At 38.0% G+C, this 25,692-nt stretch overlaps 1 protein-coding gene and 1 long non-coding RNA gene across 4 annotated transcripts in view; one reads left to right on the plus strand and one right to left on the minus strand.

Annotated features, from left to right (window-relative positions):
* LOC138761161 (uncharacterized) overlaps positions 1 to 7,547 on the minus strand; it is a 149,172-nt gene extending 141,625 nt beyond the window's left edge. For 2 of the 3 annotated variants that reach the window (XR_011356147.1, XR_011356149.1), the window contains exon 1: positions 7,041 to 7,547. This is a non-coding gene — a long non-coding RNA (uncharacterized lncRNA). The remainder of the gene's footprint in view (positions 1 to 7,040) is intronic. The other variant, XR_011356148.1, reaches the window with a different exon arrangement.
* grk3 (G protein-coupled receptor kinase 3) overlaps positions 7,063 to 25,692 on the plus strand; it is a 349,456-nt gene continuing 330,826 nt past the window's right edge. Inside the window, exons 1-2 of the mRNA XM_069932852.1 lie at positions 7,063 to 7,650; positions 15,061 to 15,137. Coding sequence (XP_069788953.1) covers positions 7,538 to 7,650; positions 15,061 to 15,137 — 190 coding nt within the window. The 5' untranslated portion in view covers positions 7,063 to 7,537. The remainder of the gene's footprint in view (positions 7,651 to 15,060; positions 15,138 to 25,692) is intronic.

Genomic DNA, 25,692 nt, shown 5'->3' on the forward strand with positions numbered 1-25,692 from the left:
TGAACTTCTTCTCTAATGGTGCTTTACTAGGCCTCTGCTACAGCCATATTCAGTTCCTGCTTGTTTCAGGGGCTCGTTTACCAAGTTTTTTGCAACATATGGAAGGCATGCTCAAATGGATTTACATCAGGTGATGGACTAAGCCATTTAAGAATTATCCAGTTTTAAGCTTTGAAAAAACTCCTTTATTGCTTTAGCAGCATGTTCGGGATCATTGTCTTGTTGTAGGATGAAGTGCCCTCCAATGAGTTTGGAAGCATTCACTCAAACTTGAGCAGATGTTTGCATACATCTCAGAATTCATTTTACTACTGCAGTCACATCAATGAAGACAAGTGTGCCAATACCTGTGGAAGCCATGCATGCCCAGGCCATAACATACCCTCCACCATGTTTCACAGATGAGATGGTAGGATTTGGAATAAAAATACACCAAAATGCTGAAGGAACTCAGTCTTTTCAGCATCTATAGGAGACAAAGATATATTGCTGATGTTTCAGGCCTGAGCCCAAGGAATAAGCAAAATAAGCCAGAAGGAGGAAATCTCAAAGTCTCAGAATTCTAACAATGGAGGAGGAATCCAGACCAATAAAATGGATAAGGGATAGCCAAGAATTCATCATGTTTGTATGAAAGGAGAGACAGAGCTAGGGAAAGGCAATGGGGGAAGGTTTAAATGAAAGCCAGAGAAATTGATATTAATGTCATCTGGTTAGAGAGTTCCCAGCTGAAAGATGAGGTGTTGATCCTATAATTTACATGTGGTCTCAGTAAGGTAGTGCATGAGACCATGGACAGACACATCAGAAAGGGAATGGGATGGAGAATTGAAATGGTGGCCACTGGAAGATCCACTTTCTTGCAGCAGAGCCAAGGTGCTCAACAAAGTGATCTCCCAATCTGCATCATCTCTCCGATGTAGCAGAGACCAAACAGGAGCACTAGATGCAGATGACCTCTGAAGATTCACACTTCACTTGGAAGGACTGTTTGGGACCCCAAATAGTGGTGAGGGAGGAAGTGTGGATGCAAGTAGAACATCTCCTATTGTCACAGGGGTATGTCCCAAGGGGACGATTGGTGGGGAGGGAGAAGTGGACAAGAGAGCCACAGAGGAGACGGAGAGGGGAACACGTGTTTCATGGTGGAATCACAAAGTGGAAATGGCAGAGGAGGATGTGTTGAATATGAAGGCTGGTGGGGTAGTAGGTGAGAACAAGAGTAATCTTGTCCTTGTGCACAGGGGCAGAAGGCACAAGGGCAGATGTGCAAGTAATGGAGGATATGCAGGTGAGGATTGAGTTGATGGTGATAGAGGGAAAACCACGTTGTTTGAAGGAGGACAACTCTGACATCACTTGTCTTCATTATAGCATGGAAGCCCTCATCCTGGGTGCAGATGTGACAGAGGAAGTGAGAGAATGAAATAGAATCCTTACAGGTGACAGGATGAGAAGAGGTGTAGTCGAGATAGCTATGGGAGTTGGTTGGTTTATAGAAGATGTCTATTGAGAATTTATCTCCAGAGATGGAGACAGAAAGATCAAGGAAAGGGAGAGTGTTGCTAGAGATGGATCAAGTGAATTTTTTGCCAGCAAAATGAAGTCAATGAGCTTATCATAGATAGGTTCATGAGGCAGTACCAAAGTAGTCATTGATGTATCAGAGGAAAAGTTGAGAGGCCTTGCCTGTGTAGGCTTGTAGCATGGATTACTCCACATAGCCAAAAAAGGCAGATATAGCTGGGGCCCTTGTTGGTACCCATGGCTACCCCTTTAACCTGGAGAAAATGGGATGAATCAAAGGAGAAATTGAGGGTGAGGACAAGTTCTGCCAGCTGGAGGAGGGTGACAATGGAGGGAACTGGTGGGTTCTATTGTCCAGAAAAAAATGAAAGGCTTGAGGCCTTTAGTATCGGGAATGGAGGTGTATAGGGATTGAATATCCATGGAAAATATAAAGCGATTGAGTTCAGGGAACTGGATGTTGTTGAAGTAATGGGGGGTGCATGAAGTGTCCCGGATGTAGGTGGCAAGGGATTGGAAGTGGGGGGGGGGGGGGGGCGATGGAAGGGTTACCAGAGTTGAGGTAAGCGAATACCAATTCGGTGGGGGCAGGAGCACGTGGACACAATGGGTCTGCCAGGACAATTAGGTTTGTGGATCTCGGGTTGAAGGTAGAAATGAGCAGTGCAGGGTTGAGAGACAATAAGGTTGGAGACCATGCTGGATTTAGGCACAAGCTCAACAAGCTACAGTTTAGGGCTTCATAATCCACATGGGTCTCAAAATTACATAATTTTTTTGGGAGGGGCTTTTAAAATTTTGTGTGCACTTACTGTGTGTATATGTTTAGTCCATGTGAAAATTTTCTATTTTGAGGTTCATGTTTATTTTGTTTTGTTCTGCTTTGTATTTTCCCAAATTTTGTATTTAATTTCAGGCCATCAGAAATTTGGAGACTTTTCAATTCACATACATCATTATGGTCTATTTCATTTAGGTAGTTGTGTTTAGCTTTCGATCTATGCCTTGGGTTTACATGCTCCACCCAATCATATTATAATTTGTTTGTTTACAGGTTCACACCCAAGATCAGATATAGCCATGGAAAGAAAGTGACAAAAACACGAGTATAACATGAAATCCTGTATAAATATATTGGCAAATGAAGCAAATGACAAAATAGCTTTGAAATGATAAAGGTAAATTAAGTCTCCAATTACTGATGGCCCTGTTGCTGTTAGTTTCAATTGTGTTAGTTTTCGGTTTCAAATGTATTTTTCACTTTAAATGCCTTGCTATTAAATAATTAAAAGGCAAATAGTTTAAGTTTTATCAGACCGAGTGTAATTTTTTTTTAAAAAAGGGCCACCAAGCTTTATATAGCTTAGGGCCTCACCAAGTCTGAATCCAGCTCTGATTGGAAGCTATGCCAGGGAAGTAACCAGAAGTGATGAGTTCAGAGATGGTGTGTGATACAATGGTTTGACGAGTTTTGGTGGGGTCCTGTTGGAGGGGTAACTAAGAGGTTTGGATTCAGATAGAGGTCAGTGGATCAGATCACAACAGCGGCACCCTTATCTGCAGGTTTGATGGTAAGGTTTGGAGTGGTGCAGTGAGAGTGCAGGGCCAGGCATTCCAAGGGATGAGACTGGAATGAGTGAAGGGGAGTGGTGAAGTCAATATTATTGATGTCATGGCTGCAGTTGGAAATATGCACATCAAGAGAAGGCAGAAGACCAGGTTAGAGCTAGATAAAATAGGGGAGAAGGTACCAGAAGATACACTTTATAAGTGGGATGAAAAGTTGGTGCAACATAGAAGTTCACCAGTACTGCACCATCTGCTCAACATATGGAAGAAGATTCACATCGAAAGGAAAATAAATTACCAAATACCAAAATTATTATTGATGCAAAATCAAGTAATCCCTTTTACAATAGATAACCTTTCCTTTAGAGAATGGAAGAGAAAAGCGATCAAAAGAACAGAAAATTGTTTTTTGGGAAATAATTTATTATCTTTTGAACAAATGAAGTACCAGTATGGTATAACTCAGGGTACAATGTTTTCATACCACCAACTGAAAACCTACTTAAAGGACAAATTGGGAAGCAGGGTGAGATTACCAGAAGGAAGCAGCTTTGAATATGTGATTACAGACACAACGAAAATTAAAAGATTTATAACAAACATAAACATCAAGCTGCAAGAGAAAGAGAACGATGAAATAAGCTGTCAACCCAAACAAAAGTGGGAACAAGATCTAAACAAAGATAAAAAAAATGAAAAATGGGAAAAACTATGCTCTGGAACTATGAGAAATGCAATAAACACGAGGTTACGCATGATACAATATAATTGGTTACCCAGGCTATACACCACGCCCCAAAAGTTAAATAAATGGGACCCAACAGTATCAGATAGAAGTTTTCGCTGTAAGAAGGAAACGGGAACAACAGTACATGCAATTTGGGCATGTGAGAAAGTGAAAAAGTTTTGGGAAGATCCAAATCAGGTATTAAATAAAATAACAAAAAGCAACATACCAAAAATTCCAGAGATCTTTCTTCTCAGTAATATAAGTAGTAAAGAACTAGGCCTCAATTTGGATGAAGCACAAAAAAGATTTATTATGATAGCCTTAGCTGAAGCAAAAAAATGTATTATGTCAACCTGGAAATCAGAAGAGAGCTTGAGAGTGCAACAATGGTACATCGAAATGAATAAATATATTCCATTGGAAAAAATAACATACAATTTAAAAAATAACATCACAGTATTCAAGCAAATTTGGGAACTGTACATGGAACACAACAGAGAGGGCCTACCGTGGACCTCCACCCCCTAAAATGACAGAAGGAGAAGACGAAATGAACTGACCTAGTGCATAAAAGTAGATGACACAATTTTCTTATTTTCACTGTGTGATGACATTGTTTAATGGGTTTATTGTATAGTATTTGTTGAACATTTAGTGGGTAGGGAGGGGGGTGGGAAAGAGGGAGAGAGGAAAAAAGGGGAGAAAATGACACTGTGTATATTCAGGAGGGAAATGTTTGCATATAGTTTGGTTAATATGGTTCATGGTGTGAAAAATTTTTTAAAAATTTAAAAAAGAGAAGGCAGAAGACTGGAATGGGGTGTCCAGGAGGAGGAAGGTTTAAAGCAGAAGGGATCTGCAGTGGGGGGGGGGGGGTGGAGAACTGTGGTTGTTGAAGTAGGGATGGAGATGGAGCCGACGGAAACAGAGTTCAGCACAATGGCATGTATGGAACTCGTTAAGGTATGAATGAAGGGGGACAAAGGTGAGGCCTCAGTCTCGAGGGGAAGGTTGGAGGGGATGGTGAAGACCAGGCAGGGGTAAGGGGAGGTTCAATGGGGTGGATCAGGAGGTGGAGGGTAGGAAGGCTCCAAGGGATCTTTGTACCTTGGGCAGTTCCTTTACATTTTGCTCTTGCCATCACTCTGATACAGGCTAATCTTGGTCTCGCCTGTCCACAAATTCTTTTTTCCAGATTTCTGCTGGCTCTTTTAAATACTTCTTGGCAAACTTTGTTTGCATCTTGCAGTGTTCCCTCTGTATTTTGGTTCACAATGTATTATGCAGATAATAGTCATCGACACATCCACCCCTGCATCCTAGAGTGTTTTTGATCTGTTGGACAGGCATTTGCTGAGAACTCTTCTGTTATCAACAGTGGAGGTCCTCCTTGGCCTTCCCGTCCCTTTGCGATTAGAGCTCACCAGTATACCCTTGATGACCCAAACAGTTGATTTTGGTAATCCTAAGGTTTGGGTGAGTCTCTTACTGTTTTATTCTTGTTTTTCAGCCTCATAATTGCTTCTTTAACTTTAAGTGGCATAACCCTGGTCCTCATGTTGAAAAATGGCAATTACAGACTTGAAAGGTGATCAAAAACTTAAAAGCAAGCCCATGTCTTTTACACCTGCACCTATGAAGCAATTAACACACCTGAGTAATTACAAACACCTGTGAAGCCAAATGTCCCAAACATGAGAGTGCCCTGAAATGGGAGAACCATGTATAAAAGTGCTGTGATTTCAATATGGTCAAACCAAAATGTATACAAATAACCTTGAATAAAATCTGCAATGTGCATTTTAATCATATGAATTGTTTGATTACAATTTTTTTTAAAAACTGTGGAACACAGGGGCAAAGGAAAAAGTGTCTTTGTCCCAAACATTATGAAGGGCATTGTTTCATCAGTGGGCTTCATGATTGAATTGATTAGTAGTTTCTCATGTGTTATTTTATGTTCATTGAATATAGGACATTGATGTCACCAACATTCATTTCCAAACTAGTTTTGCTGATTTTTGAACAAACTTACCAAAATATATTTACACCATTGTTTAGCACAAGTAATTTTAGAGTAAAGTTTAAATTTGAGAAGAATTATTCTTTTTTAAAAAAATCTCATGAAACACATGTTAATAAAAATATTAAACTTCAACCAAACATTTAAGATTCCTTTCAACAGTTGGATTCTGGAGAAAGCTTCAGAGTTGCAGTACACAGACGTCCATCAAGCAAGGAAGATAGTGGGTCAAATTCTGATCAATAGTGACGAACTTGTTCGAAACGAGCATGGTAACTACCTCAACTATTAAAGAATTATACCTCAGCAAAAATAATGTCTCAGTGAAATGATGGGGGGAAACTTGTTTCTTATTAAAGAATTATACCTCAGCAAAAATAATGTCTCAGTGAAATGATGGGGGCAAACTTGTTTCTTATTAAAGAATTATACCTCAGCAAAAATAATGTCTCAGTGAAATGATGGGGGCAAACTTGCTTCTTATTAAAGAATTATACCTCAGCAAAAATAATGTCTCAGTGAAATGATGGGGGCAAACTTGCTTCTTATTAAAGAATTATACCTCAGCAAAAATAATGTCTCAGTGAAATGATGGGGGCAAACTTGCTTCTTATTAAAGAATTATACCTCAGCAAAAATAATGTCTCAGTGAAATGATGGGGGCAAACTTGCTTCTTATTAAAGAATTATACCTCAGCAAAAATGTCTCAGTGAAATGATGGGAGCAAACTTGTTTCTTAAGGATTTTTGACCTGTATTGTTACCAGTTGAGACCAGTGAAGTGGTTAATTTTCATTTGGGGAACTTGGGGTCCTGTTGTAGATCTGATTATGAACATAGATTGCTAGTTGTCAGCTTACACTCTTAACTGAACATTAGTCTGCCCAAAATGCAGAATAAAACCGGTCTACTCCGTTCAGTTTTAAATGGATAGAATTAAAATTAGATGTCATTTCAAATTAAAAAGGCCTAATCCACCCCAGTAAACAAGCCTTTTGTTGGTATTGGAACTGAAAAAGGAACTCACACCTGCGTAAAACAGGCCTTATCGCATTCAATGCAATGAGAATTTGACAAAACTTTGAGATCATGACGCGTTGTGCTATTTTAAAATGACAAACGCACTTGACCGGCTCCTCCAACTTCAAAGGCAAGGGAAGCACGGTGGACTTTTCGAAAGGTAACACTTACATTCCCGCGCCCGTCAAGATGAAGCCGCGGTCTGCGAGTCTCCGACGAAGCTGAAGAACTCCAGTTCCAGGTTTTCGAAGAGATCCTTCCCTGGCACCAGGAGGAAGTGCAAGGCTCTCGGTCCTCTGCTCACGGCCACTCTTCAACAGAGAGCATCAGTGTGCAACAAGGAAAGGGAGAGAAAAAAAATAAAAGGGGCTGTTGCAGAGAAGATCGAAGAATCTTCCCAATAATTCCAGGGAAGGAGCTCATCTGCTTTCCCAGATGGTAGAGTTGGACAGAGCCGCTGGCCGTTCGCTCCCTGACTGAGGGCTCGTTGTCCCCTCCCCGTCTGAAGCGGTGTGGCGCTTTGCTTCCGCGGGGACGGTTGAGCGCGTCTCCTCCCTGCCTGCCTGCCTGGTGGCGGTCTCTGGGTGCTCGTGGGTGTCCGTGTCCCTCGGCTCGTGCTCTTCCCTCAGAGGCCCCCCACCCCTCCCGCTTCTGTTTCTCCTGGCAAGATGGCGGATCTGGAGGCAGTGCTGGCTGATGTGAGCTATTTAATGGCGATGGAGAAAAGCAAATCGACTCCAGCTGCCAGAGCCAGCAAGAAAATTGTACTTCCAGAGCCCAGGTAAGGATTGCAAGAAAGAAAGAACGAATGGGGATTGGAAAATGTCTCCAGATCCGAATTTTTAAAAATGCAGCCCGTGTGTCATGACAGGCGTTGCACCATCAAAACACAGCAAGCAGCAGCTGTCATTTGTTGCACGAATATTCAAAAACACTTTATTATAAACCATCTTTAAGTCTAAATCTTCAAAAAAAACCAGAAACTTGGGAGACTCTATGTCTCCAACCTCCTTATAAATTCAACTGGACTGAATTGACAATGGGATTCGAGACATTTTCTGCATCCCCCGTCATTAATACCCCAATTTGAATGAATCATAAAATCGTGCTATTGATTGATTACTATTTAAAAGATATATTTTATTTCAATTTAAAAGAATAAAGTCTCGTAATTGATTCGATGTCGTGCGAGCTGGGTAATAGAATCAAGTATATTTTCCCATTACAGGTCGTGTGTCAAATACAACAATTTGCTGGTTCATATAATTTATGTTGATCCTTTGGAATCATCACACCAGTTTTCTGTCATTATACGCATTTATGCAGCCAACTGAGAAATTTGTTTGATTAAAATCAATTTAAAATAAAAAGAATGGTTTTGAAAATATATTGGAGAAAGTGTTCAATTAATCTTTTGATAAAAGTAGTACTCGCAAAATTTAAGATTGGGCCTTCGTGCAGTCTCTGAATTATGTGAAATCTTTGAGAAAAGCTTATGTAAAATATGATTATATGGGCACTGTATTTTGCAAAGATTGAATGCAAAATTTATTGTAGTTTGTTCAATAAAGTTAATTTTTAGAGGAAAAATATTTCATTTTTTGGTTTTTGAGAATAGGCTATCCATGCTTGGAGTAGCGCGATTGTGTGGCTTCTGTTTCCTTCCTGTCTGATCTGAACAAACATAACCATAGAGCAGAGCATGCAATATCTGTTATGATACCCTGTTTTTTAACTGTGAACAACAACAATTTTGAAATGTAAATGAAGTCAAGGACATTGGGAAATGAATTGAATTGATGTATGCTGTTGACTGAATGTTATAAATTATTTGTATTTAAGTAACTTTGTTGCCCTTTTAAGATTAAATATTTGGGAAGGAAGTTGGTAAATGAATAAGAAATCTACTTGAATAGCTTCTAATTATTTTTCACTTCTGTACTTTTAAAGAACACAGTTACATTGTTGTAAATTTGGTATTGCATGTAAAAATGATTGAGTTGGTAATTAAAACATATGGTTAAACCATGAAAAGATCTGGACTGCTGCGGGGCTTGAAGCATTTCAAAAAGACCCACTAGTCAATTTGATCAAAATCTCAGTAAGTTCTTAGTCAATTTCTTAATTGTTTTAAAAAAAACGAGTAGCTTCCTAGAGTGAAACCTCTGTTTAAAATATTACTTGAATGTCTGTAAATTACAGTTGTGTTTTCACAAACTGAAATGCTCTTAACATGCTCCTGCAGTGCCTGTGAATTACGAAGAGCTCTCTTGCTAATGAAAGAGGAGTCAGAATATATTATTCAGCGCTTGCAGAGTTAGTTTGGAACATTTTATTCTTTGGCATTTGATTGACTACTTAAAATATCTTGCATGTTCCTCTTTGATCTAATGATATAAGACACTGTAATAATACAGACATGAAGTCCCAGATTGGGTATGGTCTGAAATATACTGATCTAATTTGAGGTGTGAGGAAATAATGTCAGTGGTCAGAGATTTTTTTTTAACTTTTAGATGGCCAGTTGTCCTCTGCTGGAAAATGTTGCAGTTTAAAAAAAAAACCTACTTCATCAGGTACCATGGGTCTGTCAGGATTTGCAGGATTACATTCTGTCACATTAAGTTTTCGTGGTTCACATTTGGTGCAGCCAGCTGATGCCTGAAGAATGGTAAAGGTGTGAAATTTGATTCAGACACTTCTATTGTGGTTGGAACTGGGAGTATTGAAGGATAGATTCTTCGCCTGATTTGTGCTTTCCTCACCTTGCTGAACAAGGAGTTTTATATGGTATATTTCCCTGATTTTGGTTGGGCCATACCTAATTTTGGAAGGATCTGATGGAGTAAAATTCCTTCCAAAATTACTGCCATTATTCAGTCTTTATTCTTACACCTTCCTGGGTTTTTTTTTGCTTGTATCTTAAAGAAGAGTTCAGTTAATGATGATGTGTCTTTACCTGCTATGTAAGCTATGTAACACCCAACCCCAACCAACCAATTTTCCCTTGCAACCGCTGCAATCGTGTCTGCCTGTCCCGCATCAGACTTGTCAGCCACAAACGAGCCTGCAGCTGACGTGGACTTTTTACCCCCTCCATAAATCTTCGTCCGCGAAGCCAAGCCAAAGAAAGAAGCTGTGAGACCGGCTGAGTTCCCCTCTCATTTCTGTGTATTTTTACTAAAAATTAATGATGATGACACGTGTGCATGGGATTGAAGATTTTTTTTGTTTACTGATAAGTGCTAAATTTAAAATTATATAGACTTAAACTGTGTACAAAAATTTTGAACACCAATTTTTAAAAGTTTTAAAATTTGGACCACAGTATAAGTAATAATTTTGCTTTTTGCCTGCAATTAAAATATTATTTAGGACTAAAATAATGACTTTTACACCTCTTTTCCGAGCCACAATGTATTCCTGGTTGTTGAACAGTTGACAAATTGAAGCTCTTTTAATTAAGAAGAATTTATTACATTCTTCAGTGGTTCAAGTCTGTCTGGCAAGTGATAGCCATGGAGGTCTAGAGAATTGCCTGTTTTATTGGTGTGGCTATTTTGTCTGGTAAATCTAAAACCGGCTTCTTGATTAGGGAGAGGAACAATTTGTGCTCTTTGTTTAGGATTTAATGTTAGTGAAAAGCTGTGAAAAGTCACAGCTATCCTACTAAGCAAAATTTTCCTTGTAGATGTTCTAATATTAGTAACTTGAAAACAACCAACAATTGCAGAGAGTGAAAGGGACAAAGAATCCAGAAAATTGAATGCTTTAGTGTTGAATAAAATTTGCCAATTTTTTTTCACCATTTCTGAAAACATTCTAATCAGGACCATGCTAGTGTTTGCGTGATCTTTCTGCACACAAATTTGCTTCACTACAATCGTGACTGCACTCAAGAATATATTTCTTTGTCTATAATAGATGGCACTGTTGTGTCATAGTTTCAACAACAGGCTTCATTCCTGACCTCTGGTTTTCTCTGTGAAGAATTTGTGCATTCTCCCTTTGAACTTGTGGGTTTCCCCCAGTTGCTTTGGTTTCTTCCTATCCCAAATATGTGCTGCTGAGAGGATAATTGGTGACTGTGAATTGCTGTTGGTACAAATGGTTGCAGAGAGTTGATGGCTGTGTGAAAGAGATTAGGTTACAGAAGAATAAATGGAGAATGGGATTGCTCTGTGAGCAGGTGTAGGTTCAGTGGGCCAAATAACAACCTTCTCTGTTGTACTATTTCAGAAGAATATTGCAAAGCTCTTATGTCCTGAAATTCCTTTTGTGAAACTACCTGAACAGTTTTTTTTAGCAGTTGTCAATGACAGGAATATCTGTAGCTTAAGGTACAAATGTGGGAAAAACCCACCAGGAAAAAAAATGTCAGCATCATGTTCATTCAGAGATGGGAGTGTGGAATGAGTTGCCATCTGATGTGGTAAATGTCGCTCACTCTTAAGTTTAAATTGGATAGATACATGGAAGGGAAAGGTCTGGAAGGTTATGGACTGGGTGTAGGTCAATGGGACCCGTGGAATAATATTTTGGCACAGACAAGAAGGGCTGAATGGCCTGTTTTCTGTGCTGTAATGTTCTATGGTTCTATTAATGGAAAAAGGGAAAAAATAGGGACAACACTTTCAATTTTTCTTAAATTTCAGTCATGTGGCAATGGTTCTTGATTAATTATCATTGATGTTTTAACCTCATTCTTTTAAAATGTTGCTTCTTAACCATTGCTAATCATTTTAATTAATTATTCAAAGTTTTCTTGTTTTAACAATGTATCTTGCTTTTTTTAAACATATTCATGCTTGAAGTCTGAATAAATCCCATATTGCAAGTTTTGTTCCATGTCCATCACTTCCTATAGATATTACAATTTTGTTTACTTCCAGTATTACACTGCAGTTTCCAAATTTATCTTTCCTCCCTTTTTGATCAGGAGTGTGCATTGGTTGCTTTCCAGTTCAGTGCATGATTTGCATATATAAATAATAAAAAGTTGTGGATACATCTTCTGCCTGTTGGCTCCTTTCAATAATTGCTGGTGTATGTCGTAATGGTTTGGTGACTTAAACATGCTGAATTTTGTATTGCCATGATATTTCAAGGAATGGGTCAGTGAACATGAATTATCCACAGGATGAGTTCAATAATGCTGGGCAATTTAGAACATTGGAAGTGCACTAGATGATGGGTTTGATCCTTTTTGGGGAAGTAAATTTCTGCCACTCATTTTCTGAGAGAGATGAGATCAACTCGTTGACATCATGAAAGACACACTTTTCAATTTGCACAAAATTAGTATCATTGATGCTACCTTGCCCTTACTACAAATGAAAAGAGGGACCTTGGGGTTCAAATCCATACATCGGTCAAGATCGCTGCACAGGTTGATAGGATAGTTAAGAAGGCCTATGGAATGCTAGGCTTCATTAATATGGGGATTGAGTTCAGGAGTAGAGAGGTCATGTTGCAACTCTACAAATCTCTGGTGAGACCACATTTTGAATATTTCGTTCAGTTCTGGTCACCTCATTATAGGAAGGATGTGGAAGCCATGGAGAAGATGGAGAGGAGATTTATCAGAATGTTGCCTAGATTTTATGAGGCAAGGTTAGCAGAGCTGGGACTTTTCACTTTGAAGGGTAGAAGGATGAGAGGAGACTTGATAGAGGTCTACAATATTATGAGAGGTATAGATAGGGTGAACAGCCAGGGCCTGTTTCCCGGGGCAGGAATGGCAAACACCAGGGGACATATTTACAAAGGGGTAAGTTTTTTTCATACACAGAGTTGTGGGTGCCTGGGATGGTGGTGGAGGCTGAAACAATAGGGCCATTTAAAAGATTCTTAGACAGGCATGGATGAAGGAAAATTAGAGTGTTACGGGGTAGGGTGGGCTTAGTACTTTTTTTAGGGATATATGAGTCAGCACCACATTGAGGGCTGAAGGGCCTGTACTGTGCTGTCGTGTTTTGAGAAAATCTTGGGATTAACTTCTGCAATCATTGTGTAATTTGCAGGATAAAGTGAAGAAACTTGAACAGAATATATTGTCTTGAGCATGTCATGAAATTCATTCTTTTGTGGTGCAAATATTTATTATAAGGCACTTTCAGGTGGCCAATTGCCCCGCATGTATAGCCGCATGTTTAGGCAATATGCGGCAGTTTTGAGGCCACCTGAATGTGCAGGAGGCGCTCTTGAGGCGAGCTACTTAACCCTCCTCCGAGAGGGATAATTAGCTCAGCTCAGTGGCTCCCCCAGCCACCTGAATGCAGCTGGCTGAAAGCGGATGTTAAAGGGTCAGGCTGCAGATCACAGCTGACACTGGGCAGGAGCCGGAGTGTGCTCAGAGCTACAGCCTGTGCAGCTGTGTCCTTCAGGTGGCCAGTGTTGCGCTTTAAACGCTGCCACCTGAACGGCAATTTAAAGGGCCGCTTCTGCTTCTTCAGGCACATTCTTAGCATAGAATGCACCTGAAAAAGCCTTCAGATGCAAAATTAAAACGACAAATTACATTGAAAATAAATACATTAGTGCAAAAAGAAGAGAAAGTGAGGTAGTGTCTGTAGGTCATTGTCCATTCAGAAATCTGATGGAAGAGGGCAAGAAGCTTTCCTTGTGCCGCTTTGTGCTTGTCTTAAGGCTTGTATCTATTTTCTGATGGTTGCAGTATGAAGAGGGCATGGCCAGAGTGGTGGGGGTCCTTAACGATAGAGGCTGCTTTTTTAAGACACTGCCTCTTGTAGATATCCTCAATGGAAAATAACCAGAGACTTGATTCACGTTGCTGCATTTATATAGAAAATGTCTGAGCATTTTTACAGATGGGGAAGAGATTCAAGATGTTTTGTTTTAAAGGAAGAAAATGATGGTGAAATGATGCCAAAGTTATGCAAGTTGTCTCAAGTTGTAACATTGGATTTTATAAAGACTCAAAGTGGATAGAAAGATGTAAGAGTAGAGATTAAAATAGGGATTTGCAAAGGTTTTTGGGTTAGGGTTGATGGTTGAAAGATTTTAATGTGAAGGAAGATGCAAAAGGTCAGAGTCAGGCAGAGCAGATAAAGATAAGCAGAATGAGATTGCAGAGAAAGTGATTGGCAAGATCATTGAGAAATTTTGGTTTGTATTTTGTTGTATATTGGCTTGCATTTGTACTATTGTTAATGTAATGACAGAAAACTCAAAATACAAACAGCATAAGATTCGAATCTAGGAGGTTAGATATTAGTCAAGTGTTGGCAGTAGTGATGGCACCAGTTTCAGATGATGAATGAAGCAAGTAATTAACTGGTGTAATTCCAGTAGGCTTGTAGATAACAATACAGCTAAACTAAGCTAATTGGGGGTCTGATGTTAATATCTTCAAGTAAAGTAAGGAATATTTGTTCTTGTAATCAATACGGAAATAACAATCGAAGCACTTTCATCTTTGGGTTTTTATCTTTCAGTGCAATCCTTATTGTTGTCCAATTAATGTAAGTTTTGGTTGCAGTTGGTTAAATCAGATGGTAATCTGTAAATAAGTAGTGAGTATGAATTAATTGACAAGAATTTTATAAAATAATTGGAAGATTAAGTATTTTGGCCAGATCCTCTGAATATTTTTGATGAGGAAGAATGCAGTTATCCAGTGGACAATGACATTGGAGCAAAATGCTGCTGTAATTTCCAATGCTGTGATGTTATCCACTCTGTACAGGGACTATTATTACTTGCAGACAAAGGTAAGGCTGTCCAAATACAATGGTTATCAATGGAATATGATGAGGGTTGGGGATGATTATTTGTGCTTCAGGAAATACTATGATCAGAATGTTTCTTTATGAGATAATGGGAGTAATTCAGGAAGTGGGGTGCATAGATTCTCCAGTAGAAAGAGGAGGATTTGCTGGATGTCAACAAGTGGCCAAATATAGATTAGCATTATCAGACTGAGTTCAGAGCATATACCTTTGTAAGCGGGTTTGTGATGTTGAAAAGTAGGAAACCAGAAATAAAAATGACAAAGCATTTTATTTTGGGACAATTAGTGTATCACAACATTTCTCTCATTTATAATTTATTGATCATATGTCAATAAGAAACTAATTATGTGGTGAATGGTAAAATACAGTTGATTGAGAGTCAACATGCTGCTTTTCAATTGAACAATTGGCATATTTTTTTAATTCTTCATTTTCAGTATACGCAGTGTTATGCAAAAATACTTGGAGGAAAGAGATGAATTGACCTTTGAGAAGATCTTCTCCCAGAAAATTGGTGAGTGGAAATATTACATATTTCAATGATAATGGTTTTTTGATATAGGGGATTGATGTTCTAAGTTCTGTTTTTAACAGTGTCATGCAAATAACAGTCATCCTATCAAATGGGTTTTGAAATTCAGTAGTTTGAATGCGACTTGTTACGCCCAATGTTTATGCAATTTTTCCTGCTTGATCATTTTTCACATCTTTTTCTTCACTTCTCTCTTTGTGACATTTGCTGGGGTGTGGTGTTTGTGACTGTCCAGTGCTTAATTCCTCATCTCAGTCTTCATGTGCAACTTCGAATGTGAAGTAATAAAAATGCTACAATTACTCAGGATATCACACTTGAATTTGACTTGTGCACAAGTGAGTTAGGCCTGAAACATAAGTTAGGCCTGAAACACCTTGTTTGTTTCCACCCTAATCCCATCTGAAAAAAAAAGGACTTTCTGAAGACCTTTGATAAAATATCACTCAAGATGTTATTAAATAATATTAGATTGTGATATATTTGATGTAATATATTGCTGTTGATTGAGGATTCATCAATGGACAGAAAATTGGAGGAATAAAGAGGCCATTATTAAAATTAGGAGGCTGTGACTGAAGGGTTGTTGCAAGGAGGGTAGTTTGACGAATTGGTTTTGGGCACATCTGTTCAGTTTTTACCATGATTTGGATGGAAGATCAAGTATAACTTACCTAGGTTTGCTGACAGGAAGCTAGATGCCTTTGAGGGTTGCAAGGAGCGTTGGGGGGGTAGAATGTAGAGAGACCAGGATAAAGGCAGATTAAATGAATGGGTAAGGATATTCAGAATGATTGTAATATTGAAAAATATAGTTACAGATTGTACCTTTTAAATCTGGTGATGTTGGGTCCTGGCCATTGCCGGACCACAGAAAATGCCGGAAAACTGAAATTGACCCCTAAGGGAACCTCCTATGTATCATGGTGACATCCTGAAGGGTTAAAGTACAGTTAAATATAAGAAATTAACTGGACGGTATCACCAAAACACTCAGCTGCAGTGTAAATGGATTTTGGCGCATTAGTGCTGCTAACAGCGCTGCCCTGGTGGCAGATTCAAAACGTGTTGAACACGAGAGTTGCCGAACCATGGAGTGCCCGATCAGAGAGGTACAATCTATATTCTCTTTGATGGGGGGAAAATTAGAAGAGCAGAATTTTTTTTATATGGTAAAATCGAAAGGCGTTGATGTTCAGAAGAACCAAGCTATCCTAATGGATGTTCAGGTACAGAAAACATTTAGAAAGTCATACAGCAAGCTTTTGCAAGAGAATTTGAGAACAGGATGACTTGGTTCAATTATATAGGATCCTAGTGAGGTTGCCTCTGGAATATTGTGTACTGGGCTGGGTCTCCCTAATTAAAGAAGGATGTAATAGTGATAAAGGAAATCTAGTGAAGCTTCATCAGATTGATTTGTGGGATAGCAGGTTTATTATTTGAGGAGTTGTTAAGCAAACTGTACCTTTACTTTCTGGAAGAATGGGAAGAAATCTCATCAAAATGTTTAAAATTATGATGAGATTTGATAAAGAGTTAATGGCCCCTTTTCCACTGGCACCTTGTCCCAGGAATTAATAGGGAATTAACCAGTTAAGGGTCCAGTGGAAAAGGAAAACCATCAGCATGACAGCATCAAATGATGTCAAATTGGGGATTGACAAGCTCTATCCCTACTCGTATCCTCAGTGTCAGCTAATGGTGATGTGCTGATTAAACCAGTGGAAAAAGGACAACTTCCATCCATTGCATTCCATTCAAAGGTAGACTCTCTGATCCCCAGTGATGAGTTGTGTTCAGTAGAAAAGCAGTCAGTGACTTGGTTAAAGGTGGCCCAGTGAAACAGCACAAACAGCTTCCTATCCCAGAACACTACATGGTCAATTAACTGGGATGCCAGTGGTAAAAGGGCTAATGCTTACCATGGCTGGGATATCAAGGACCAGAAATCCTGGTGTCAAATGGGCAGTTATTTATTTTAAGGCTGTGTAGCCTAATTCTGAATGTCTGAGTCAGGGAAAACCTCCTCCCTCCTTACATCTACTTTGTGAGCCCTTGAAGAATTTTGATCAATGAGGTCATCTCTCAGCTGTAGAGAATAGATATCCAGAAATATCATAGACCACCCAGCCCAGAAAACTGTCTGGTAAATTTTAGCTACACTTTCTTTAAGAAAAGACCTAAATTGTATGTAAATTGGACTTGTCTGTTTGTATTGGGATATTACTAATAGTACTCAAATCCTCTTGGATTTAATAATATGGTCAGCATATTATTTACCTTCGTAATTGCTTGTTATATCTGCATTTCCCTAATTATTGATTTTAGGCTGACAGGTCCCTCTGAACAGTTCTTTGTTTTCTCTCTTCCTCTTTTGAGTAATAGAGTTACATTTGTTAAGGTCTTAGTTTAGGGAACATTCAATTATTTACAGAATTTTGATGATGACCTGGCATTTATCCATTGAGATAATCCATTATCTATTAGATTCTTGCACTTCCTCATTTGGTCCTTGGTTCTACGGTATTTCTGGGAGATATTCTGTGTCTTCTTCTGTTAAATTCTCAATTCTGGGCCATTTTAATGTGTAATTTTGAAGTGCTAAAGAAAGTGGTGGGAGTGAAGTGAAATTCAGTCTTTTTTGTGATGTTTTCTGCAAAGCAAATTACCTCTTGGTCGACCCTGTTTTGTTGCCTGGAGTTGGGTTAATAAATAATGTTCAAACTTCAAATCATCTTTTAATCCTTTGTCATGTTTTGATTCTGTTTTATGAGAATATATCAGAAATTGATGTACAGAATAACAGATATGCAAATAAATAGATATCCCATTAATTTCTCTCAGATCTAGGAAAGCGCTAATAAAGGGCAGAGTTAGTATTTTGCATGGAAGCTATTGACAGAGCTAATTTGAATGTTGCAGGAACAGACTTGACCATTTGTCCATTATTTGGTCAGTTCAGACTGCTAAAAGAGTCCTCACAATATGATATGGTCTGAGTTATATAAACTTGGTGAGAAGCTGCTTTTATTTCTGAGCATCAAAAGAGATTTTATAAAATACAGTACAAGCTGTCCCTGGGTTATATTAGAGTTCTGTTCCTGCGTTAACAATTTCATTGAGGGTTAATTAACATGAACATGTATTTATCGTCTTCCCCTGTTTGGTTACAACGATATGGAATCAGAATGCCCATGAGTTTTTATGGCCTTAAAATTTCAATGGATGTTGCATTGTTTGATTGTATTTTACAACTGTCAATAGAAGAGATTAGCCTTGTTGGTTTCCAAAGCAAATCACTTCCGTGGCTTCTCCCTATAAACTGGCAGCTGAGTTCTTAAAGACCATTATCTGTTTGATTAAATCTATTTTAATTGGGCAGCACTGCTAGTGTAGCAGTTTGCACAATAATATGACTGCGACCAGGGTTGGAATCTGGTGTTGTCTATCAGAACTTTATATGTTCTCCCTATGACTTGCATGGGTTTTCTTCAGGTGCTTTGGTGTCCTCCCATCCTCCAAAAATGTACCGAGTTGGTGGAGTAATCGAGTAGCATGTTTTTCACTTTAAAAAATCTAAAAAAATTACTCAGGGGAGGTTACATGCAAAGCATTTTTGTATTGAATATTGGTTGTCATTTGAATTAAATAGCTATTCCATACCTCCTGAAGACATTTGCATTTCTTTAACTAATTTTTATGTCTGAGAAAATGCTTTATAATTTTATGCGACAATTTTCATAGTCAGATTTCTGTAAGTTAGGTCTTCCATAACCCAGTGAGATCCCGAATGTGCCAGCTACAAAAAAACTCGGTAGCTGTTTGGCTCCATTTTAACATTTTCTTGCTATCTGTGTTGATGCATTTTTAAACTCATTTTAAGATGCAAGGTTGTTTTTGGCCCATCTTGTATGAGAATCTTTGACTTGCTGCTTTTGATGCTGATAATGGATGAGCATTTGTGTTTTGAACTTCAAATAACATTGTGTGCTTGGAAAGGATTTCACAATCATGGACAGTGATTCCAAAAATCTTGTTACATTCATGCATGGGCTTTATTGAAAGCAGAATCAAAGTTAGATAAGAGACTTAATTCCTAAATCATGTCAAAAATGTACATGTTCAAAGTGTTCTCTTTTTAGGAGGGAAAAAAATTCTTCCAGTCTATACAGAGCTGACACAGATCTCACATCTGAAGGGTTGGTAGCAAATCCAGTAGTCATGTTAAGATTTCACTTAAAGATGTGTTGATGGACAATGTCAACATCTGTTGACTGCAGAATTGTAATTGCAATTTCTTATCTTAAAATTAAGAAACTAAAAATCATTGAATAAAAATAATGTGTGAGGGTGTGAAATTGCACTTGTGCAAGCTATGCATTCTACCATTAAAGGTTTGAGTTTGACTCTGTGGGTGATTCATAGCAATGTTTTCACTATATTTTCACTTAAAAGAAAACTATGGTATATATTTGAAAGGAATACCTGTGGAAAATAACAACCCCCACAAGCAGTTTCCCCACTAGTTGCACTTTTCTGTTGGGGCGGCAGTGGAAATATGCTGTTCAATAAATTAATCCATATCATGATCTTTAACCTCATCAGAATTATGTGCACAAATAATGGAAACGTCTTAACCTTGTGAGGTTGTGGAGAGTTGCAAAGTCTTACCGGCTTTAGGCAAAGTGCAATGTAGACTAATGTGTTGTAGAGAAATATTTTCACCATGTCATTCACAGAAATTTGGTTGAGTTGTAGGTACATGGAATGAGATTCAAGCTCAGCAGTGCATGAAGAACTACAAACACTTTTCATTTAGGTCATAGAATGGTGATGTAAAGGGTGAGCTGCATAGAGTAAAAGATGTATTACAAAGGGAATTAAAACTGATGATACTGTAGGTTCTGCTAATTACAGTGATCCTTGTTGGATTTTGTGCCAGTTACAAATTAAAAGCACACTTTTGTTTGGCTCCGTGAGCCACCTTTGTAGTTCTGCGTTCGGGGTTTCCAGTGACCTCAGGGAGCGGGCTTCTCTCTCCACGGCAGGCCTCCTCATACAGGTAAGGCCTTCACCTTTCTCTTCTGACGTCTTTCCTTCTTCTTTTCTTCTTGTCTGGGTAGAAAAAACATACTCAAGGATAGACCTATTCCTGTCATCAGCCCACATTCAAGGAAGAGTTAAGAAAACGGAATATAAAGCTAGATTGTTATCGAATCACTCGCCACTGTTATTGGCAATAGAGCTGGAGGACATGCCACCGAGAATGTATAGATGGAGATTAAACTCCATGCTACTTAAAAGACAGAATTTTAGAGAATTCATTGAGCGACAAATTAAAATGTACTTTGAAATAAATAAGGAATCAGTGAAAGATAAGTTTATACTATGGGATGCAATGAAAGCGTTCATCAGAGGACAGATAATAAGTTATGTAACTAAGATGAAGAAGAACTACAATTGAGAAATAGAACAGTTGGAAAGGGAAATAACAAATACAGAAAAAGAATTAGCAATAAAGGAAGATACAACTAAAAGAAGAGAATTGACAGACAAAAAAAAAATATGAAACACTACAAACATATAAGGTGGAGAAGAACATAATGAAGACAAAACAGAAGTATTATGAGCTAGGAGAAAAAACGCACAAAATACTAGCGTGGCAGCTTAAGACAGAACAAACTAACAAAACTCCAACAGTGGCGGTTGCTTTAGACGCAGAGAAAGCCTTTGACAGAGTAGAATGGAATTATTTATTAAAAGTACTACAAAAATTCAACCTACCAGAGAAATATATTAATTGGATTAAAGCATCAAGGAAAAAGGACAAACAAATTACATATAACCCAACGGAAATCAACAAAAACTTCAGGGAATTCTACGAACAACTATATCAAACTGAAAACGAAGGGAAAGAAGACAAAATAGATGAATTTCTAACTAAAATTGAACTACTGAAATTGCAAACAGAGGAGCAAAGTAAATTAATAAAACCATTTGAAATAGAAGAAATACAGGAGATATTAAAAAACTACCGAAAAATAAAACACTGGGAGAGGATGGACTCCCAATAGAATTCTATAAAACATTTAAAGACTTATAAATTCTTCCTCTCCTGGAAGTAATGAACCAGATTAAAAAAACACAAAACATAACAGATTCATGCAAAACAGCAATAATTACAGTAATACCAAAGACAGGGAAAGATCCACTAACATCAGCATCGTATAGACCAATATCTCTACTTAACACAGATTATAAGATAATAGCCAAACTATTAGCAAACAGATTGGTTGACTGTCTACCAAAAATAGTAAAACTAGATCAAACTGGATTTATTAACAAAAAAATGAACAACGGACAATATCTGTAAATTCATTAGCTTAATCCATGCAGTACAAGGAAACAAAACTCCAACAGTGGCAGTTGCTTTAGACGCAGAGAAAGCCTTTGACATAGTAGAATGGAATTATTTATTCATAGTACTACAAAAATTCAACCTACCAGAGAAATATATTAATTGGATTAAAACATTATATAAGGGACCATTGGTGAAGGTGACAGTAAATGGATATACATCAAACCAATTTACATTAAGCAGATCATCAAGGCAGGGATGTCCACTATCTCCCTCACTGTTCGCGTTAGCTATAGAACCAATAGCAGAACTGATAAGAACAGAAAATAAAATAAGAGAGATAAAAATAAAAGAAAAAGAGAAGGAATGTAAAATCAGTCTATTTGCAGATGACGTTATAATATACTTAACAGAACCACAAATATCAATAAAAGAATTACATAAGAAATTGAAGGAATATGGAGAAGTATCGGGGTACAAGATCAACGCAAATAAAAGTGAAGCTATGCCAATGAATAATGCGGATTTCACAAAGTTTAAGAAAGAATCACCATTTAGATGCCAAACACAAGCAATTCATACCTATGTATACAACTAAATAATAATCTCGGCCATAAATATAAACTAAATTATCAGCCATTAATGAAAAAATTACAAGATGACTTAGAGTACTGGAAGCACTTTCCACTAACACTGATAGGAAGGATAAACTGTATTAAAATGAACATCTTCCCAAGGATACAATACCTATTTCAATCATTACCAATTCACCTAACAGAGAAATTCTTCAAAGAGCTAAAGAAAATAATAAGGAAATTCTTATGGAAAAGGGGGGAACCGAGGATAGCACTAGATAAATTAACAGAATGGTACAAACAAGGAGGCTTACAACTACCAAATTTTAAGAATTATTATAGAGCAGCACAATTAAGATACCTATCAGATTTTTATCAAACAAGGGAAAAACCAGATTGGACCAGATTAGAGCTAGATAAAATAGGGGAGAAGATACCTGAACATATACTATATAAGTGGGATGAAAAATTGGTGCAACGTAGGAATTCACCAGTACTGCACCATCTGCTCAACATTTGGAAGAGGATTCACGTAGAAAGGAATAAAATAAATTATCAACTACCAAAATTAATATTGGCACAAAATCAACTAATCCCTTTCACAATAGATAACTTTTCCTTCAGGGAATGGGAGAGAAAAAGGATCAAAAGAATAGAAAATTGTTTTTCGGGAAATAAATTATTATCTTTTGAACAAATGAAGGACAAATATAATATAACTCACGATACAATGTTAGCATACCACCAACTGAAAACCTACTTGGAGGACAAATTGGGAGACAGTCTGAGGTGACCAGAAGGAAGCAATTTTGAATATGTGATTACAGACACAATGAAAATTAAAAAAATTATAGCAAACATGTACATCAAACTGAAAGAAAAGGAGAACGAGGAAACAAACTGTAAACCTAAACAAAAATGGGAACAAGATCTAAACATAAAGATAAAGAATGAATCATGGGAAAAGCTATGCTCCGGAACTATGAGAAATTCAATAAACACGAGGTCATACATGATACAATATAATTGGTTACACAGGCTATACATCATGCCCCAAAAGTTAAATAAATGGGACCCAACAGTATCAGACAGATGTTTTTGCTGTTAAAAAGGAAATGGGAGCAACAATACATGCAATTTGGACATGTGAGAAAGTGAAAAAATTTTGGGAAGATCTAAACCATATATGAAATAAATTCACAAAAAGCAACATACCAAAAACCCAGAGATCTTCCTTCTAAGTAATATAAGAAATAAAGAATTTGGACTCGATTTGGATGAAGCACAAAAAAGATTTATTATGATAACCATAGCTGTAGTAAAAAAATGTATTATGTCAACCTGGAAATTAGAAGACAACTTGAGAATACAACAATGGTACATAGAAATAAATAAATGTATTCCATTAGCAAAAATAACATATAATTTAAGAACTAACATCACAGTATTCGAACAGATATGGGAACCATACATGAAATAGAGAAATCCTACCATGGACCTCCACCACCTAAAATGACAGAAGAAGAAGACAACGAAATGAACTGACTCAGTATATAAAAGACAAAAATTTCTTGTTTATTTTTATTAAGTGATGACATTGTTTAACGGGTATAATGTATCATATAGATTGAACTTTGAATAAATGGGAAGAGGGGTGAGGGAGGGAGGGAAGGGAGGGGGGAAAAAGGGGAGAAAATGGCCCTGTATATATTCAAGAGAAAAATGCCTGTATCTATTTTGGTCAGTATGGTTCACAGTGTGAAAAATTAAAAAATAAATAAATAAAATTTTCCAAGTGGAGGATTAACTGTTTGTGAATATTTCTTTCAAATGCAAGCAAACCTTTCAAGGATTTGAAACCTCTTAGTGGTGAAAGTGAGATTCTTTTCATTGGGCAGTGAAACATTTCTCACCATGTAGCTCTGAAGTATAATAGTGGAGGCTGCTTACCATTCACCAAATTTCACTAATAATTTAGTGGAAAAAAATTCAAACTGCAATTGAAAAATTACTGGGCTATCTTTGCATTTTGGTGATAAAGCAAGATAGCTGAGCCCTGAAAATCTAAAAATTCCCAAATGCTGGAAATACTGAACAGGTTCAGCTACACTGGTGGGAAGAGAAATAGAGCTATCATTTTCAGTTGAAGAGTCTTTATCAGAAAATGTCGTGTGGCTTCTATCAAAAACAGTGGAATGTGTTCTTTCCATTATTGTCTCACCGTGACAGAGGTGCACCAAAGAAGAGGTACAAGGACTCTTGGTGCAATCTCTTGGTGTCTGCCACATTGACCACCACCAGTGGGCTGATATCGCCTCAAACCGTGCATCTTGGCGCCTCACAGTTCGGCAGGCAGCAACCTCCTTTGAAGAAGACCGCAGAGCCCACCTCACTGACAAAAGACAAAGGAGGAAGAACCCAACACCTAACCCCAACCAACCAATTTTCCCTTGCAACTGCTGGAACCGTGTCTGCCTGTCCCGCATCGGACTTGTCAGCCACAAACGAGCCTGCAGCTGACGTGGACATTACCCCTCCATAAATCTTCGTCCGCGAAGCCAAGCCAAAGATATTAATATGGACTCAGTCCTTCTACTTAAGTCTCTTGATTCCTTTAGCTTTGACCCACTGCATTTATTTTTCCCATGTTACAAAAAACATGAATCATTGGGTGCTTTTGTAGTACATTAGCCTGGATCATTGATTTTTAAAAAATGTACATTACTGATTCCTTAAGTTCAATGTAGAACTAAGAACTGTGAGTATTCAAATGGATTTTAGTTACCATTCTTGAGGTTTATTCATTTCCTGAAGATTCTTGGACCATAAGAACATTACAGACACCTGGTGACTCTGGCAAGATTGAATGTTGTCATGGAGTACAAAAGCAAAGCTGGTAAGCATAGCATGTTATTCCACAGCGCTCCCCAATGAGCTAAATGCACTCTATGCTCACTTACAACAGAGAGCCAGTGAGGAGGTAACATCGACATCAATGACTATATGCACTTTGCACCAGTAGTCTCTGTGGTTCAAGATAAGTGAACCTGTGGAAAGTGACTGGACCAGATGTAATCCTGAGAGCCTTTGCATATCAATTGGCAGGTATATTTATTAATATCTTGAATTTTTCCCTGCATCAAACTAGTTCCCACTTATTTCAAGTGGCCCACCATCTTACTAGTAGAAGAGAAGCACAGGAAATGACAACCAACGGTTGGTTCAAATTTCCACCAAGTGCTTTGAGAGGCTGGACATCAACTCTACCCTCCCAGTCAACCTTGACCCAGTGCAATTTGCATTTGCTATCTCCCTGGCCCTCTACTCAGCCATAGAGCACCTGGACATCAAAGTCATTTATGTCATTGATTACAGCTCTACCTTCAATATCATAGTCCCTAGTAAATTTAACCCAAAACTTCGAGAACTAGGCCTCAGTTCCCCTCTAAAACAGAATCCTTGATTTTTTTTCATCTTATTGACTGCAATAAGTGAACCTGGACAGCATCATAGCCTCCATGATCACACTCGATACTATGCTCAACAAAAATGTGAATTCAGTTCTCTACTATCTTCTCTCTTAATCCACAACTGTACTGCC

The sequence above is a fragment of the Narcine bancroftii genome, chromosome 4, assembly GCF_036971445.1.
Source record: "Narcine bancroftii isolate sNarBan1 chromosome 4, sNarBan1.hap1, whole genome shotgun sequence".
In the NCBI taxonomy this organism is placed as follows: domain Eukaryota; kingdom Metazoa; phylum Chordata; class Chondrichthyes; order Torpediniformes; family Narcinidae; genus Narcine; species Narcine bancroftii.